At 37.9% G+C, this 19,906-nt stretch overlaps 1 protein-coding gene across 4 annotated transcripts in view; it reads right to left on the minus strand.

Moving 5' to 3' along the window:
- LOC133589238 (homer protein homolog 3) overlaps positions 1-19,906 on the minus strand; it is a 100,006-nt gene that overhangs the window by 52,459 nt on the left and 27,641 nt on the right. For all 4 annotated transcript variants that reach the window (XM_061941894.1, XM_061941892.1, XM_061941893.1 and 1 more), the window contains exons 5-7: positions 17,818-17,974; positions 11,766-11,897; positions 11,587-11,691 (exon numbers count right to left, since the gene is read on the minus strand). In XM_061941894.1, coding sequence (XP_061797878.1) covers positions 11,587-11,691; positions 11,766-11,897; positions 17,818-17,974 — 394 coding nt within the window. The remainder of the gene's footprint in view (positions 1-11,586; positions 11,692-11,765; positions 11,898-17,817; positions 17,975-19,906) is intronic.

A 19,906-nucleotide genomic window follows, 5' to 3' on the forward strand; every position in this document is an offset into this window, starting at 1 on the left:
TTTAACAAACTACTCCTAGGGACTGTTGCCAAATGAGTCGCGGTTAAAGTCGCAGATACTACACATATAGGTGATGATTAATGGCAACCACATTTTTCCTATGACATAACAAGTGGGCGTGGCACGGCGCCAAACTTTGCTCCGATGGTTTTTGGTCATTTTTCTGCAAAAAAAAGGGGTCGTACTTTAACGAACTCCTCCTAGGGACTGTTGCCAAATGAGTTGTGGTTAAAATCACTGATACTATACATATAGGCGACGATAAATTGCAACCACATTTTTCCTATGATATAACATGTGGGCGTGGCACGGCGCCAAACTTTGCTCCGATGGTTTTTGGTCATTTTTCGGCAAAAAAAGTGGTCGTACTTTAGCAAACTCCTCCTAGGGACTGTTGCCTAATGAGTCGCGGTTAAAATTGCAGACACTACACATATAGGCGACAATAAATTGCAACCAAATTTTTCCTATGACAAAACATGTGGGCCTGGCCCGGCGCCAAACTTTGCTCCGATGGTTTTTGGCCATTTTTCGGCAAAAAAAGAAGTCGTACTTCAACAAACTACTCCTAGGGACTGTTGCCAAATGAGTCGCGGTTAAAATCGCAGATACTACACATACAGGTGATGATAAATGGCAACCACATTTTTCCTATGATATAACATGTGGGCGTGGCACGGCGCCAAACTTTGCTCCGATGGTTTTTGGTCATTTTTCGGCAAAAAAAGGGGTCGTACTTTAGCAAACTCCTCCTAGGGACTGTTGCCAAATGAGTCGCAGTCAAAATTGCAGATACCACACATATAGGAGACGATAAATTGCGGTCAAATTTTTCCTATGACATAACAAGTGGGCGTGGCACGGCGCCAAACTTTGCTCCGATGGTTTTTGGCCATTTTTCGGCAAAAAAAAGGGGTCGTACTTTAACGAACTACTCTTAGGGACTGTTGCCAAATGAGTCGCGGTTAAAATCGCAGATACTACACATATAGGTGATGATAAATGGCGACCCAATTTTTCCTATGACATAACATGTGGGCGTGGAACGGCGCCAAACTTTGCTCCGATGGTTTTTTTTCATTTTTTGGCAAAAAAAGGGTTCGTACTTAAGCAAACTCCTCCTAGGGACTGTTGCCAAATGAGTCGCAGTCAAAATTGCAGATACCACATATATCGGAGACGATAAATTGCGGCCAAATTTTTCCTATGACATAACAAGTGGGCGTGGCACAGCGCCAAACTTTGCTCCGATGGTTTTTGGTCATTTTTCTGCAAAAAAAAGGGGTCGTACTTTAACGAACTCCTCCTAGGGACTGTTGCCAAATGAGTTGTGGTTAAAATCACTGATACTATACATATAGGCGACGATAAATTGCAACCACATTTTTCCTATGATATAACATGTGGGCGTGGCACGGCGCCAAACTTTGCTCCGATGGTTTTTGGTCATTTTTCGGCAAAAAAAGTGGTCGTACTTTAGCAAACTCCTCCTAGGGACTGTTGCCTAATGAGTCGCGGTTAAAATTGCAGACACTACACATATAGGCGACAATAAATTGCAACCAAATTTTTCCTATGACAAAACATGTGGGCCTGGCCCGGCGCCAAACTTTGCTCCGATGGTTTTTGGCCATTTTTCGGCAAAAAAAGAAGTCGTACTTCAACAAACTACTCCTAGGGACTGTTGCCAAATGAGTCGCGGTTAAAATCGCAGATACTACACATATAGGTGATGATAAATGGCAACCACATTTTTCCTATGATATAACATGTGGGCCTGGCCCGGCGCCAAACTTTGCTCCGATGGTTTTTGGTCAATTTTCGGCAAAAAAAAGGGGTCGTACTTTAGCAAACTCCTCATAGGGACGGTTGCCAAATGAGTCGCGGTTAAAATCGCAGATACTACACATATAGGTGATGATAAATGGCGACCCAATTTTTCCTATGACATAACATGTGGGCGTGGAACGGTGCCAAACTTTGCTCCGATGGTTTTTGGTCATTTTTTGGGAAAAAGAAGGGGTCGTAATTTAGCAAACTCCTCCTAGGGACTGTTGCCAAATGAGTCGCAGTCAAAATTGCAGATACCACACATATAGGAGACGATAAATTGCGGCCAAATTTTTCCTATGACATAACAAGTGGGCGTGGCACGGCGCCAAGCTTTGCTCCGATGGTTTTTGGTCATTTTTGGGGAAAAAGAAGGGGTCGTAATTTAGCAAACTCCTCCTAGGGACTGTTGCCAAATGAGTCGCAGTCAAAATTGCAGATACCACACATATAGGAGACGATAAATTGCGGCCAAATTTTTCCTATGACATAACAAGTGGGCGTGGCACGGCGCCAAGCTTTGCTCCGAGGGTTTTTGGTCATTTTTCGGCAAAAAAAGGGGTCGTACTTTAGCAAACACCTCCTAGGGACTGTTGCCAAATGAGTTGTGGTTAAAATCACTGATACTACACATATAGACGATGATAAATTGCAACCAAATTTTTCCTATGACACAACATGTGGGCGTGGCCCCGTGCCAAACTTTGCTACAATGGTTTTTGGCCATTTTCCGGCAAAAAAAGGGGTCGTACTTTAACAAACTTCTTCTAGGGACTGTTGCCAAATGAGTTGTGGTTAAAATCACAGATACTACACATATAGGCGACGATAATGGCGACCAAATTTTTCCTATGACAACATTTGGGCATGGCACGGTGCCAAACTGTGCTGCGATGGTTTTTGGTCATTTTTTTAGGCAAAAAAAGGGGTCGTACTTTAATGAACTACTCCTAGGGACTGTTGTCAAATGAGTCGCAGTTAAAATCTCAGATACTACACATATAGGTGAATATATGATGCCAACAAATGTTGTCTTCGCTATAACATGTGGGCGTGGCATAGCGCCAAACTTTGATCTGATGGTTCGCCCCAAAACACGAAACGTTACTTACTCAGCTGCACAAATTGATGTTGAAATGATGTTGATGACGCCCTGAAGTGCCCGATAAGTCAGTACCTGTTCATAGCCATTCGAAGTGGGCGGAGCCTGATGGCAAAATGTGCCCCATGCCATCACCAATCCAACTGTTATGACTGCAATTTAGATTATCGGAACTTCTTCTAGACTGACGTGAAGCTTTAAGGTCAGGGTCTGACAACGCCCAACATGTGTGAACCCTGCGGTGCAACGCTGCTCGCAGCTTTAATACATAAATATAATGTTCACCCACTCAGGGACCAAGTCCTTGGACACGTGAGACTTTAATTGCTTGTTTGTGTTGATAGAAATATTTTGTTTGTCCAAAGTGATGCCTTGGGACAATTTTTTTAACGGCCGATGGCACATTCTAAATACACTATTAGTACAAAAAAGAGATATATATATACCTGTGTGTGTATATATATATATATATATACATATATATATATATATATATATATATATATATATATATATATATATATATTATAAAGATAAAACAAACAAACATAAAAAGTGGAATGAAAGAGCAAACAAGTGTAATGTAATGAGAAAAAGTTGAACTGTTGACGCTAATAACACAAAGCTGTTGTGCAGGCTTTCTTATTAGTTTTTTAGTTATATTAGCCTACTATCAAAATGACTTTAAAAGTCTTATAATGAAGACAACACATGAAGTGTCTATATTAGCCTACTATCAAAATGACTTTAAAAGTCTTATATAAGTGTTATAATGAAGACAACACATGATGTAAGTGTCTATATTAGCCTACTATAAAAATTACTTTAAAAGTCTTACACAAGTGTTATAATGAAGGCAACACAGGATGTAAGTGTCTATATTAGCCTACTATCAAAATGACTTTAAAAGTCTTATACACGTGTTATAATGAAGGCAACACATGATGTAAGTGTCTATATTAGCCTACTATCAAAATGACTTTAAAAGTCTTATACACGTGTTATAATGAAGACAACACATGATGTAAGTGTCTATATTAACTATTAGTCTATCAAAATGATTTTAAAAGTCTTATATAATTATTATAATTGTTATAATGAAGGCAACACATGATGTAAGTGTCTATATTAGCCTATCAAAATGACTTTAAAAGTCTTATATAAGTGTTATAATGAAGGCAACACATGATGTAAGAGTTTATATTATGCTACTATCAAAATGACTTTAAAAGTCTTATATAAGTGATATAATGAAGTCAACACATGATGTAAGTGTCTATATTAGCCTATTATCAAAATGACTTTAAAAGTCTTATATAAGTGTTATAATAAAGACAACACATGATATAAGTGTCTATATTAGCTATATTAGCCTACTATCAAAATGACTTTAAAAGTCTTACATAAGTGATATAATGAAGGCAACACATGATGTAAGTGTCTATATTAGCCTACTATCAAAATGACTTTAAAAGTCTTATATAAGTGATATCATGAAGGCAACACATGATGTAAGGGTCTATATTAGCCTACTATCAAAATGACTTTAAAAGTCTTATATAAGTGATATAATGAAGTCAACACATGATATAAGTGTCTATATTAGCTATATTAGCCTACTATCAAAATGACTTTAAAAGTCTTATATAAGTGATATAATGAAGTCAACACATGATATAAGTGTCTATATTAGCTATATTAGCCTACTATCAAAATGACTTTAAAAGTCTTATATAAGTGATATAATGAAGGCAACACATGATGTAAGGGTCTATAATAGCTATATTAGCCTACTATCAAAATGACTAAAAGTCTTATATAAGTGATATAATGAAGGCAACACATGATGTAAGTGTCTATATTAGCCTACTATCAAAATGACTTTAAAAGTCTTATATAAGTGTTATAATGAAGACAACACATGATGTAAGTGTCTATATTAGCCTACTATCAAAATGACTTTAAAAGTCTTATATACGTGTTATAATGAAGGCAACACATGATGTAAGTGTCTATATTAGCTATATTAGCCTACTATCAAAATGACTTTAAAAGTCTTATATAAGTGATATAATGAAGACAACACATGATGTAAGTGTCTATATTAGCCTACTATCAAAATGACTTTAAAAGTCTTATATAAGTGATATAATGAAGTCAACACATGATGTAAGTGTCTATATTAGCCTATTATCAAAATGACTTTAAAAGTCTTATATAAGTGTTATAATGAAGACAACACATGATATAAGTGTCTATATTAGCTATATTAGCCTACTATCAAAATGACTTTAAAAGTCTTATAAACATGTTATAATGAAGACACATGTGTCTGTATTAGCTATATTAGCCTACTATCAAAATGACTTTAAAAGTCTTATATACGTGTTATAATGAAGGCAACACATGATGTAAGTGTCTATATTAGCTGTATTAGCCTACTATGAAAATGACTTTAAAAGTCTTATATAATTGTTATAACGAAGGCAACACATGATGTAAGTGTCTATATTAGCCTACTATCAAAATGGCTTTAAGTCTCATAAACGTGTTATAATGAAGACATGATGTGTCTATATTAGCTATATCAGCCTACTATCAAAATGACTTTAAAAGTCTTATATAAGTGTTATAAAGAAGACAACACATGATGTAAGTGTCAATATTAGCTATATTAGCCTACTATCAAAATGACTTTAAAAGTCTTATAAACGTGTTATAATGAAGACAACACATGATGTAAGTGTCTATATTAGCCTACTATCAAAATGACTTTAAAAGTCTTATATAAGTGTTATAATGAAGGAAACACATGATGTGTCTATATTAGCCTACTATCAAAATGACTTTAAAGTCTTATATACGTGTTATAATGAAGGCAACGCATGATGTAAGTGTCTATATTAGCTATATTAGCCTACTATCAAAATGACTTTAAAAGTCTTATATAAGTGATATAATGAAGTCAACACATGATGTAAGTGTCTATATTAGCCTACTATCAAAATGACTTTAAAAGTCTTATATAAGTGATATAATGAAGTCAACACATGATGTAAGTGTCTATATTAGCCTATTATCAAAATGACTTTAAAAGTCTTATATAAGTGTTATAAAGAAGACAACACATGATGTAAGTGTCTATATTAGCCTACTATCAAAATGACTAGGACTCGCAGGCTGACGGAAATTTTTGACTGAAATGTTGAAATGTAATATTTTTACAACATTAGAAAACAGTTAAAAACTAACCTTAGAATGTTCAGTCTGCGGCCCTCAGTGGAAGAAGTTTAGACACCCCTGACCTAAACATTTTTGTCCTGTGTTTATTTCTGATGACGATCATGATCAACCAATCAAAAGCAAACATCACAAAATAATTTAATGATCTTGAAATATTTCAAGTAAACGATATCGGTGTTGGCGGTACCAGACCTGTATCTAATTGGTATCAAATCATTACATTTGCAGTATTTCCCACCTCGGCTATGTTTAAGGCAGTGATGTTAACATGTTGCAAAGTGTGTAGAGGCCTTGAACACAACTCTATACAGTTGCATTAGAATCAAGTCGAAGTGAGGCGATAATTCTTTCTAACTGGCGTGCGTGAGGGTGAAGAGGAAGCGGCGGATGCTGAGCCGCATGGGATACATTTGCCATCGGCCTACATTCCTCACTGTCGCTCCCCTTGGAGATAAGCGACCCAGTTCATCTTCCTTTCCTCCCCTTCTGTCACAGCGGTCCTGTCTAATACCTGGACACAGGTGCACTCAACTATTCTTGGCTTGTGCTGGAACGACCAGAAGTACAGTCGTCGGAGTTGTGATCACACCTGCACGACCCACTACATGAGCTATGCCAAACCGAGATACCAATACACTCGTTTTTTTTGTCCCACACGACCTTCCTGAACATAACGTTTTAAAAAAAATGTCAGATTAGTGCAGAACACAGACATGTTTGTGCATTTTTAGTGATTTAACCCCCAATTTCAGCATCAAGGGTTGGAATTGGGGGTTGAATCACCAAAAAATGATTCCCGGGCGTGGCCACCGCTGCTGCTCACTGCTCCCCTCACCTACCAGGGGGTGATCAAGGGTGATGGGTCAAATGCAGAGAATAATTTCGCCAAATCTAGTGTATGTGTGTGACAATCATTGGTACTTTAACTTTACTTTAACTTATTTGGACGCATTGCTTTATAGTCACATATTACAGTTTCCGTGGGTACATATTAATAAATTGAGAATACGATTCAAACCTCTTGTCATTCCAAGAGTACAAAAGGCCAATTGAAGGCTCAGCAATAGCTCGATTTTCGTAAAAAAAAAAAATTGCCCGGTTTTTGCACACCGTCTCGGTTACCGTCAGACAGGGCCGGCCCGTGGCATAGGCCGTATAGGCAAATGCTAAGGGCGCCGTCCATCAGGGGGCGCCACGCCAGTGCCACAAATGTTGGAGAAAAAAAAAAAAAAAGTTGGTACTATTATTTCTAAATACAAAAAATAATCCCACGTTAATTAAAATGCAAAGTAAAGCCTATATAATAGAAATATTATTTGTTACAACATTACATTAGATCTTTTAAGCAGGTGTTTTTTGTTTACATTGTTATTGCCTTCTGGTTAGCTAATGTTTGCCCTGCAGGTAATAGTCACTTTTCCACCCCTTTATATATTAGGTATAGTTGTAAGCCTAGTTGTTAAAGTGCACATCATTAATGTAAATTAAGCAATATGTATGTAAAAAATATTGTATTTCATGTATTCATTTTTTATTTTTTGCATTCATTTATTTATTCATATTTTTTTTTTATCTTGTTAACTATTCTGATTGTTAATTTGCTTTCTTTAAGTAAAAAAAAGGTCAAAGACAAAGCTATTCGGGTTCTTGTGAGTATATACACTTCACTGCCGATGTGGGGGGGCGCCACCTAAAATCTTGCCTAGGGCGCCAGATTGATTAGGGCCGGGCCTGCCGTCAGACCAAACATTGCAGGTAATCAACGAGTCAGTTTGCTTAACCAAAGAAACTTGGACTCAGTTTCTGTGTTTTTTTTGTTTTTTTTTATGACAGCAAAATAAGCTAACATAGGCCAGAGAAAGTTGCGAGTGCCAGCACTTTGATTAAAAAAAGGTGAGAAACACTTTTATATTTAAGAAATTAAGTGCAAAAGTGTCTTTGCCATCAAGAGGCTTCAATAAAAGGTAAACGTGATGTTAATTGTTTATGTATCCATTTTATTAGTAATTTGTATATATTTGACATTGTTTCAGCATGCAAAACTATAATTATTATATTTCAAATGTGTTTTGTTTTAAAGGCCTACTGAAATGCGATTTTCTTATTTAAACGGAGATGTGTCATACTTGATCATTTCGCGATATTGCCATATTTTTGCTGAAAGGATTTAGTAGAGAACGTCGACGATAAAGTTCGCAACTTTTGGTCGCTGATAAAAAAGCCTTGCCTGTACCGGAAGTAGCAGACGAGTAGCGTGATGTCACAGGTTGTGGAGCTCCTCACATCCACACATTGTTTACAATCATGGCCACCAGCAGCGAGAGCGATTCGGACCGATAAAGCGACGATTTCCCCATTAATTTGAGCGAGGATGAAAGATTTGTGGATGAGGAAAGTGAGAGTGAAGGACTAGAGGGCAGTGGGAGCGATTCAGATAGGGAAGATGCTGTGAGAGGCGGGTGGGACCTGATATTCAGCTGGGAATGACTAAAACAGTAAATAAACACAAGACATATATATACTCTATTTGCCACAACACAACCAGGCTTATACTTAATATGCCACAAATTAATCCCGCATAACAAACACCTCCCCCCTCCCGTCCATATAACCCGCCAATACAACTCAAACACCTGCACAACACACTCAACCCCACAGCCCAAAGTACCGTTCACCTCCCCAAAGTTCATACAGCACATATATTTCCCCAAAGTCCTCAAAGTTACGTACGTGACATGCACATAGCGGCACGCACGTACGGGCAAGCGATCAAATGTTTGGAAGCCGCAGCTGCATGCGTACTCACGGTACCGCGTCTGCGCATCCAACTCAAAGTCCTCCTGGTAAGAGTCTCTGTTGTCCCAGTTCTCCACAGGCCAATGGTAAAGCTTGACTGTCATCTTCCAGGAATGTAAACAATGAAACACCGGCTGTGTTTGTGTTGCTGAAGTCGGCCGCAATACACCGCTTCCCACCTACAGCTTTCTTCTTTGCTGTCTCCATTGTTCATTGAACAAATTGCAAAAGATTCACCAACACAGATGTCCAGAATACTGTGGAATTTTGCGATGAAAACAGACGACTTAATAGCTGGCCACCATGCTGTCCCAAAATGTCCTCTACAATCCGTGACGTCACGCACTGACGTCATCATACTGAGACGTTTTCAGCAGGATATTTCGCGCAAAATTGGAAATTTCTTAACATGTGTTGCAATGTTAAGATTTCATCATTGATATATAAACTATCAGACTGTGTGGTCGGTACTAGTGGGTTTCAGTAGGCCTTTAATATAATTGGGTGTCTAAAACGGATGACATGGATTCGCATTATTTCTAATAAGAAAAATTACTTATATTTTCATAGCATTTAGTTTTTTGTTGGCACTGTTCTATAATATTTTTAAGGAAAACTGTAAACCAAACCAAAAGACCATTCTCTTATGCGGAATAATGACTTTTTTTTATATCGTGGAAGACACATAATTCAGGGTGTTTTATCATCTGCAAGCAATAATCATCAACATGATTAAGAAATAGATTGAAATAGTTCAGAATAGTGAATCTATAGAATATTCATTTTGATTTGAAATACGCTGAAATGAATGAACTCTTTCAAACAAAAGGAAATATGTGTTGGGATTCAGACGTATTATCGTCATTGAAACATTTACATTTGTTTTTCTAGCCACGATAAACCATTTGGTGTAAACAATAATTGGTTACAAACAATTATCCTTAAGTGATGTGGTGGATATAACATGATGGATGCAGTGACATGGTTGACATAACGTGATGGATGCAGTGTCGTGGTTGACATAAAATGATGGATGCAGTGACATAGTTGACATAAAATGATGGATGCAGTGACATAGTTGACGTAACATGATGGATGCAGTGACATAGCTGACGTAACGTGATGGATGCAGTGGCGTGGTTGACATAACATGATGAATGCAGTGACATAGTTGACATAACATGATGGATGCAGTGACATGGTTGACATAACATGATGGATGCAGTGACATAGTTGACATAACATGATGGATGCAGTGACATAGTTGACATAACATGATGGATGCAGTGACATAGTTGACGTAACATGATGGATGCAGTGACATAGTTGACGTAACATGATGGATGCAGTGACATAGTTGACGTAACATGATGGATGCAGTGACATGGTTGACGTAACATGATGGATGCAGTGACATAGTTGACGTAACATGATGGATGCAGTGACATAGTTGACGTAACATGATGGATGCAGTGACATGGTTGACGTAACATGATGATGCAGTGACATGGTTGACGTAACATGATGGATGCAGTGGCATGGTTGACGTAACATGATGGATGCAGTGACATGGTTGACTAAATGATGGATGCAGTGACATGGTTTACAAAATGATGGATGCAGTGACATGGTTGACATAAAATGATGGGTGCAGTGACATGGTTGAAATAAAATGATGGATGCAGTGACATGGTTGACATCAAATGATGGATGCAGTGACATGGTTGACATCAAATGATGGATGCAGTGACATGGTTGAAATAAAATGATGGATGCAGTGACATGTTGAAATAAAATGATGGATGCAGTGACATGGTTGAAATAAAATGATGGATGCAGTGACATGGTTGAAATAAAATGATGAATGCAGTGACATGGTTGACATCAAATGATGGATGCAGTGACATGGTTGACATCAAATGATGGATGCAGTGACATGGTTGAAATAAAATGATGGATGCAGTGACATGGTTGACATCAAATGATGGATGCAGTGACATGGTTGACATAAAATGATGGATGCAGTGACATGGGTGAAACAAAATGATGGATGCAGTGACATGGTTGACATCAAATGATGGATGCAGTGACATGGTTGAAATAAAATGATGGATGCAGTGACATGGTTGAAATAAAATGATGGATGCAGTGACATGGTTGAAATAAAATGATGGATGCAGTGACATGGTTGAAATAAAATGATGGATGCAGTGACATGGTTGAAATAAAATGATGGATGCAGTGACATGGTTGAAATAAAATGATGGATGCAGTGACATGGTTCACATAAAATGATGGATGCAGTGACATGGTTGAAATAAAATGATGGATGCAGTGACATGGTTGACATCAAATAATGGATGCCTTGACAGAGACATCTTTTAGATGTCTCAGTGAAGATTATGCTTGGAGGCAAAAACATGAAAAAAACAAACAAACAAAAAACATGAGTCCTGGCAGGACTGGGCGGTTGATGAGAACTTTATCAGTATTAAATGCTTCAATCATGAGCAAATACCTTTTTTAGTGATCTCATTTGAATTGTTTGTAATGGAACATCAATGAAGTTTACATTGTGGTTGTCTACAAGCAGGCATTACAGTCTGGTTGCTCACCTGAGGTGCAGCGATGCTGAGGGCGGTGTTGGCCAGTTCTTTGTCTTGTGACTTCTCTCTGGCCAGACGAGCTGCGTCTTTCACCTCTTTGAACTTGTCTGCAAACTTCTCACACACACACAACGCTACCATCAGAAGTCCACTTTGGGATTAAAAAGTGCATTTTGGTGTGCGTTCACCTGGTGGAGCTGCTGCTCTGTGGCAAAGCCCAGACCGTAGACAGTGTTGGCCCGGCTGTCGGCCCACTGACCAAACTTCTGGGACGTCTTGGTGAACGTCATGCTGGGTGTCACGATACAGTTGATGATGGCCTGCAGGGCGGAAAAGAGCATCTCTGGTTGGATTTTATTTAGTAAAGATCTTGCTATTTACTGATTGACTTAAAATAAAGAGCATCGTCCCAATTGTGAAAGATAAAAGTATATCATTTCTGTGCTTATAATTTATATGTTCTGTATTTGCATTCTTCAACATTCCTTGTGAAAATGTTGCCTTCCCAAGCATTTTGTCCTGAAACAAAAACTGTTGTAGTGTTCCTGCTCCCTCTGTGACTAGAATAGAATAGAATAGAATGGACTTTATTGTCATTATATTTGCATATAACGAGATTAAGGTTGCTTGCTTGATGTACAGCTTAAGTTGTTCAACAGTCCGGGGGTCTCCGTTGTGGTATTTTAGGCTTGATAATGCGCCACACATTTTCAATGGGAGACAGGTCTGGACTACAGGCAGGCCAGTCTAGTACCCGCACTCTTTTACTATGAAGCCACACTGTCGTAGCATGTGGATTTGGCATTGTCTTGCTGAAATAAGCAGGGGCGTCCATGATAACGTTGCTTGGATGGCAACATATGTTGCTCCAAAACCTGTATGTACCTTTCAGCATTAATGGTGCCTTCACAGATGTGTAAGTTACCCATGTCTTGGGCACTAATACACCCCAATACCATCACAGATGCTGGCTTTTGAACTTTGTGCCAGTCTGGATGGTTCTATTCGTCTTTGGTCTGGAGGACACGATGTCCACGGTTTCAAAAAAAAATGTGGAATGTGGACTCGTCAGACCGCAGAACACTTTTAAACTTTGCATCGGTCCATCTTACATGAGCTCTGGCCTAGCAAAGCCAGCGGCGTTTCTGGGTGTTGTTGATAAATGGCTTTCGCTTTGCATAGTAGAGTTCTAACTTGCACTAACAAATGTAGCGACAAACTGTAGTTACTGACAGTGGTTTTCTGAAGTGTTCCTGAGCCCACGTGGTGATATCCTTTACACACTGATGTCGCTTTTTGATGCAGTACCGCCTGAGGGATCGAAGTCAAGGCCTTGCAGTTTACGTGCAGTGATTTCTCCAGATTCTCTCAACCTTTTGATGATATTACGTACCGTAGATGGTGAAATCCCTAAATTCCTTGCAATAGCTGGTTGAGAAATGTTGTTCTTAAACTGTTCGATAATTTGCTCGCGCATTTGTTGAGTGGTGACTCTCGCCCCATCCTTGTTTGTGAATGACTTTTATACCCAATCATGGCACCCACCTGTTCCCAATTAGCCTGTTCACCTGTGGGATGTTCCAAATAAGTGTTTGATGAGCCTTCCTCAGCTTTTTCAGTCTTTCTTGCCACTTGTGCCAGCTTTTTTGAGACATGTTGCAGGCATCAAATTCCAAATGAGTTAATATTTGTAAAAAAAAATAAAGTTTTCCAGTGGGAACATTAAGTATCTTGTCTTTGCAGTCTATTCAATTGAATATAAGTTGAAAAGGATTTGCAAATCATTGTATTCTGTTTTTATTTACCATTTACACAACGTGCCAACTTCACTGGTTTTGGGTTTTGTACATGTTGGATGTTGCTCTCTGCACATGCACCAGGTTGGATGAAGCCAATTCAGCCCCTCTGGCGCTCGTGATGAAAAGATATTAGAGCAAAGCTATTTATAAAGTGTGTGACGTCATCTCCATGTGCGACGACGACGGCCCCGACTTCAAATCCTGAGATTGCAGGCCAGGGGAGGCTTTGGAAGAAGCTTTTCAGCCTCCGTCCTTATTTTCCTTTCCAGAACATTATGACACAGACTCTGTGCTGTCTGCATGTCTGGTTGTCATGGCTGCCATGACACACTGGAGGCAGTAGCATGGTCGTCATGACATGTGTTGGATGCAGTGACATAGTTGACATAACATGATGGATGCAGTGACATAGTTGACATAACATGTTGGATGTAGGGCTGCAACAACTAATCGATTAAAACCGACTATAAAAATAGTTGGCGATTAATTTAGTCATCGATTCGTTGGATCTATGCTATGCGCATGCGCAGAGGCAATATTTTTTAATTTTAGTTTTTTATTAAAATGTTTTAATTATTATTATTATTTTTTTATAAACCTTTATATATAAACTGCAACATGTTCAAACAGCTGAGAAACAATAATCAAAATAAGTATGGTGCCAGTATGTTGTTTTTTTTCAATAAAATACTGGAAAGGATAGAAATGTAGTTTGTCTCTTTTATCCGATTATTAATCGATTAATCAAAGTAATAATCGACAAATTAATAGATTATCAAATGAATCATTAGTTACAGCCCTAGCTGGATGCAGTGGCATATTTGACATAACATGTTTGATGCACTGCCTCCATCATATTATGTCAACTATGTCACTGCATCCATCATGTTATGTCAACCAGGTCACAGCATCCATCATTTCATGTGAACCACGTCACTGCATCCATCATGTTACGTCAACTATGTCACTGCATCCATCATGTTACATCAACTATGTCACTGCATCCATCATGTTATGTCAACTATGTCACTGCATCCATCATGTTACATCAACTATGTCACTGCATCCATGTTACATCAACTATGTCACTGCATCCATCATGTTATGTCAACTATGTCACTGCATCCATCATGTTACATCAACTATGTCACTGCATCCATGTTACATCAACTATGTCACTGCATCCATCATGTTATGTCAACTATGTCACTGCATCCATCATGTTATGTCAACTATGTCACTGCATCCATAATGTTACATCAACTATGTCACTGCATCCATAATGTTACATCAACCATGTCACTGCATCCATCATGTTATGTCAAATCAAATCAAATCAAATCAACTTTATTTATAGAGCACATTTAAAATTTACCACAGGGGTAGCCAAAGTGCTGTACAATGAGCAGGTTAAAAGATAAAACAAGTACCGAGCAAACACAACACAACACAAACAGAACACGATAAAAAATAAATAATTAAAATAGAATTAATAAAAACATAAAAACATAAAAACAGGATCACAGCAGGTGTATTATGGGGCGCCATTGCAGGATGGATATCACTCAGTGTTAAAAGCCATGGAATAAAAGTATGTTTTTAAGAGAGATTAAAAAACAGGAAGAGAGGAGGCTTGTCTAACACACAGGGGTAGGTCGTTCCAGAGCTTGGGAGCAGCAACGGCGAAAGCTCTGTCACCTCTAAGCTTCAGCCTTGTCAACTATGTCACTGCATCCATAATGTTACATCAACTATGTCACTGCATCCATAATGTTACGTCAACTATGTCACTGCATCCATCATGTTACGTCAACTATGTCACTGCATCCATCATGTTACGTCAACTATGTCACTGCATCCATCATGTTACATCAACTATGTCACTGCATCCATCATGTTATGTCAACTATGTCACTGCATCCATCATGTTATGTCAACTATGTCACTGCATCCATCATGTTATGTCAACTATGTCACTGCATCCATCATGTTATGTCAACTATGTCACTGCATCCATCATGTTATGTCAACTATGTCACTGCATCCATCATGTTATGTCAACTATGTCACTGCATCCATCATGTTACGTCAACTATGTCACTGCATCCATCATGTTACGTCAACTATGTCACTGCATCCATCATGTTATGTCAACTATGTCACTGCATCCATCATGTTATGTCAAACATGAGACTGCATCCATCATTTTATGTCAACCATGTGGCTGCATCCATCATTTTATGTCAACCATGTGACTGCATCCATCATTTTATGTCAACCATGTGACTGCATCCATCATATGTCAACCATGTCACTGCATCCATCATATGTCAACCATGTCACTGCATCCATCATGTTGTGACAACCTTGTGACTGCATCCATCATGTTATATCAACCATGTCACTGCATCTATCATATGTCAACCGTGTCACTGCATCCATCATATGTCAACCACGTCACTGCATCCATCATATTATGTCAACCACATCACTGCATCCATCATATTATATCAACCATGTCACTGCATCCATCATATGTCAACTATGTCACTGCATCCATCATGTTATGACAACCTTGTGACTGCATCCATCATATGTCAACTATGTCACTGCATCCATCATGTTATGACAACCTTGTGACTGCATCCATCATGTTATGGCAACTATATCACTGCATCCATCATGACATGTTTGATGTTGTGACATGGTTGACGTAACATGATGGATGTAGTGATGTGGTTGACAAATTGATGGATACAGTGACAAAGTTGACGTAACATGATGGATGAAGTGACAAAATGCTGGATGTAATGACAAAGTTGACATAAAATGCTGGATGCAGTGAAATGGTTGACGTAACACGATGGATGAAGTGACGTGGTTGACAAAATAATGGATGCAGTGACATGGTCAACACAAAATGATGGATGCAGTGACATGGCTGACACAAAATGATGGATGCAGTGACAAAGTTGACATAAAATGATGGATGCAGTGACAAAGTTGACGTAATATGATGGATGCAGTGACGTAGTGGACACAACATGATGGATGCAGTGACTTGGTTGACACAAAATGATGAATGCAGTGACATAATTGACATAACATGATGGATGCAGTGACTTGGTTGACACAAAATAATGGATGCAGTGACGTGGTTGACATAACATGATGGATGCAGTGACATGGTTGACACAAAATGATGGATGCAGTGACATGGCTGACACAAAATGATGGATGCAGTGACAAAGTTGACATAAAATGATGGATGCAGTGACAAAGTTGCCGCAACATGATGGATGCAGTGACGTAGTGGACATAACATGATGGATGCACTGACTTGGTTGACACAAAATAATGGATGCAGTGACGTGGTTGACATAACATGATGGATGCAGTGACATGGTTGACACAAAATGATGGATGCAGTTACAGTGGACATAACATGATGGATGCAGTGTCTTGGTTGACATAAAATGATGAATGCAGTGACATAATTGACATAACATGATGGATGCAGTGACATGGTTGACACAAAATGATGGATGCAGTTACAGTGGACATAACATGATGGATGCAGTGTCTTGGTTGACATAAAATGATGGATGCAGTTACATGGTTGACACAAAATGATGGATGCAGTGTCTTGGTTGACATAAAATGATGGATGCAGTGACATGGTTGACATAAAATGATGGATGCAGTGACATGGTTGACACAAAATAATGGATGCCGTGACATAGTTGACATAAAATGATGGCTGCAGTGACATAGTTGACATAAAATTACGGATGCAGTGACATGGTTGCCGCAACATGATTGATGCAGTGACATGGTTGACATAAAATTATGGATGCAGTGACATGGTTGACAAAATGATGGATGAAGTGACATGGTTGAATTAACATGATGGATAAAGTCAGATGGTTGACAAACGAAATGATGGATGCAGTGATATAGTTGACATAAAATGATGGATGCAGCGACATAGTTGATACAATGATGGATTAAGTGACATGGTTGTCATAACATGATGGATGCAGTGACATGGTTGACATCAAATGATGGATGCCTTGACAGAGACATGTTTTAGTGACATAACAGTGTGGACGCATTGAGCAGTGAAGATTATTACGCTTGGAGGCAAAAAGATAAAAAAAAACAAAAAACATGGGTCTGGCAGGATTGGATGGTTGATGGGACAACTGCCACCACTCCGCTCGGCCTACTGGGAGGCAGGATGTGGGTCAAACTGGAGGTGTTAAGAGATCAGATGAATGCCCTTCCCCCTCCTCATGTGACCTTCATAATCCAAATCCAAACAGAAACCTTCTGTTGGATGCTGGCTTCGTTAACACCAACACGTCTTAAAGCACGGCTGTTCCAAGTGTGCCACCAGGTCCTCATCTAGTTTGAGGTGAAACATAACTACGTTCCCTACCTTGGTGCCGCCCACGCTGATGATGCGGTAGACGTTACGGCCGCAGTCGTAGAAGAAGGACACGCTGACCGCATGCTTGCTGGCAGGGATCCAGTTCCTCTTGGTGGCCGGGTCGATCTGGAAGACATGAGCCCGGGTGCTGAAGATGGGCTGCTCTCTGGGGGAGAAAAACACCAAGATGGTGACTCCAGTTGCAGTGCAGAACAAACGTGGTTGACTTGAAAGTATATTCTTTTGAACAAAACAAGATTTTAGCCTCTACAAAACACCAAAAAGGAGGCAGTTGATTACATCTACAGGCTAATCTGCTCTACTCTGACTTTACTATTAAAAGGTGGCGATTGCATAGTTTGTTGCATTAATGTCTTGCCACCAGAGGGCGCTGTCTCAAAGTGTAGTATGGAAATGTACAGAAGTATGACCTGAGCTCACCTACATAGTCTTCTCTATAGTAAGATGGCGCAACTCGAGGTTAGAGTTGTTGTGTTTTGTATGTCAGCGGAGTTAGCATTAAGTCAATAAATGGGTTTTGCACAAATTAAGGCCTTAAATGGCATTAAAAAGCATTCAATTTGATGTCCAGAAGCATTAAAAAAATCAACCATAGCTAATCACAACTCGGCGATTAAAGGCAGAAAGCACTCTTTTGGAATGTTGCCCATCGTTCACAATTTTTTTGAGGGACAAGAACATGCATTTATTTTTTAGGATTTTAAAGATGATTAAAAAAAAAAACACTTGACAGATGGGGCTGATGGGAGTCAACGTTGTAGCCTTCAAAGTCTCTGAACAACTGTAAAACCCTACATCAATGTTTTATATACACACTGCAAGTATATATATAAAATGTAGTAACAGACACCTTCATAACAATATGTAAAATGTACAATATACACACTGCAAGTATATATATAATGTAGTAACAGACACCTTCATAACAATATGTAATATGTAAAATATACACACTGCAACTATATATATAATGTAGTAACAGACACCTTCATAACAATATGTAATATGTACAATATACACACTGCAAGTGTATATATAATGTAGTAACAGACACCTTCATAACAATATGTAATATGTGCAATATACACACTGCAAGTATATATATAATATTGTAACAGACACCTTCATAACAATGTGTAATATGTACAATATACAAACTGCAAGTATATATATAATGTAGTAACAGACACCTTCATAACAATATGTAATATGTACAATATACACACTGCAAGTATATATATAATGTAGTAACAGACACCTTCATAACAATATGTAATATGTACAATATACACACTGCAAGTATATATATATATATATATATATATATATATATATATATATGTATAAAATGTAGTTGCAGACACCTTCATAACAATATGTAATATGTACAATATACACACTGCAAGTATATATATAATGTAGTAACAGACACCTTCATAACAATATGTAATATGTACAATATACACACTGCAAGTATATATATAATGTAGTAACAGACACCTTCATAACAATATGTAATATGTACAAAATACACACTGCAAGTGTATATATAATGTAGTAACAGACACCTTCATAACAATATGTAATATGTGCAATATACACACTGCAAGTATAATATATATATATATATATATATATATATATATATATATATATATATATATGTATGTATATATAATGTAGTAACAGACACCTTCATAACAATATGTAATATGTACAATATACACACTGCCAGTGTATATATATATATATATATATATATATATATATATATATATATATATATATATATATATAAATAAAATGTAGTTGCAGACACCTTCATAACAATATGTAATATGTACAATATACACACTGCAAGTATATATATAATGTAGTAACAGACACCTTCATAACAATATGTAATATGTACAATATACACACTGCAACTATATATATAATGTAGTAACAGACACCTTCATAACAATATGTAATATGTACAATATACATACTGCAAGTGTATGTATAATGTAGTAACAGACACCTTCATAACAATATGTAATATGTGCAATATACACACTGCAAGTATATATATAAT

Source organism: Nerophis lumbriciformis, linkage group LG03 (genome assembly GCF_033978685.3).
Source record: "Nerophis lumbriciformis linkage group LG03, RoL_Nlum_v2.1, whole genome shotgun sequence".
NCBI lineage: Eukaryota > Metazoa > Chordata > Actinopteri > Syngnathiformes > Syngnathidae > Nerophis > Nerophis lumbriciformis.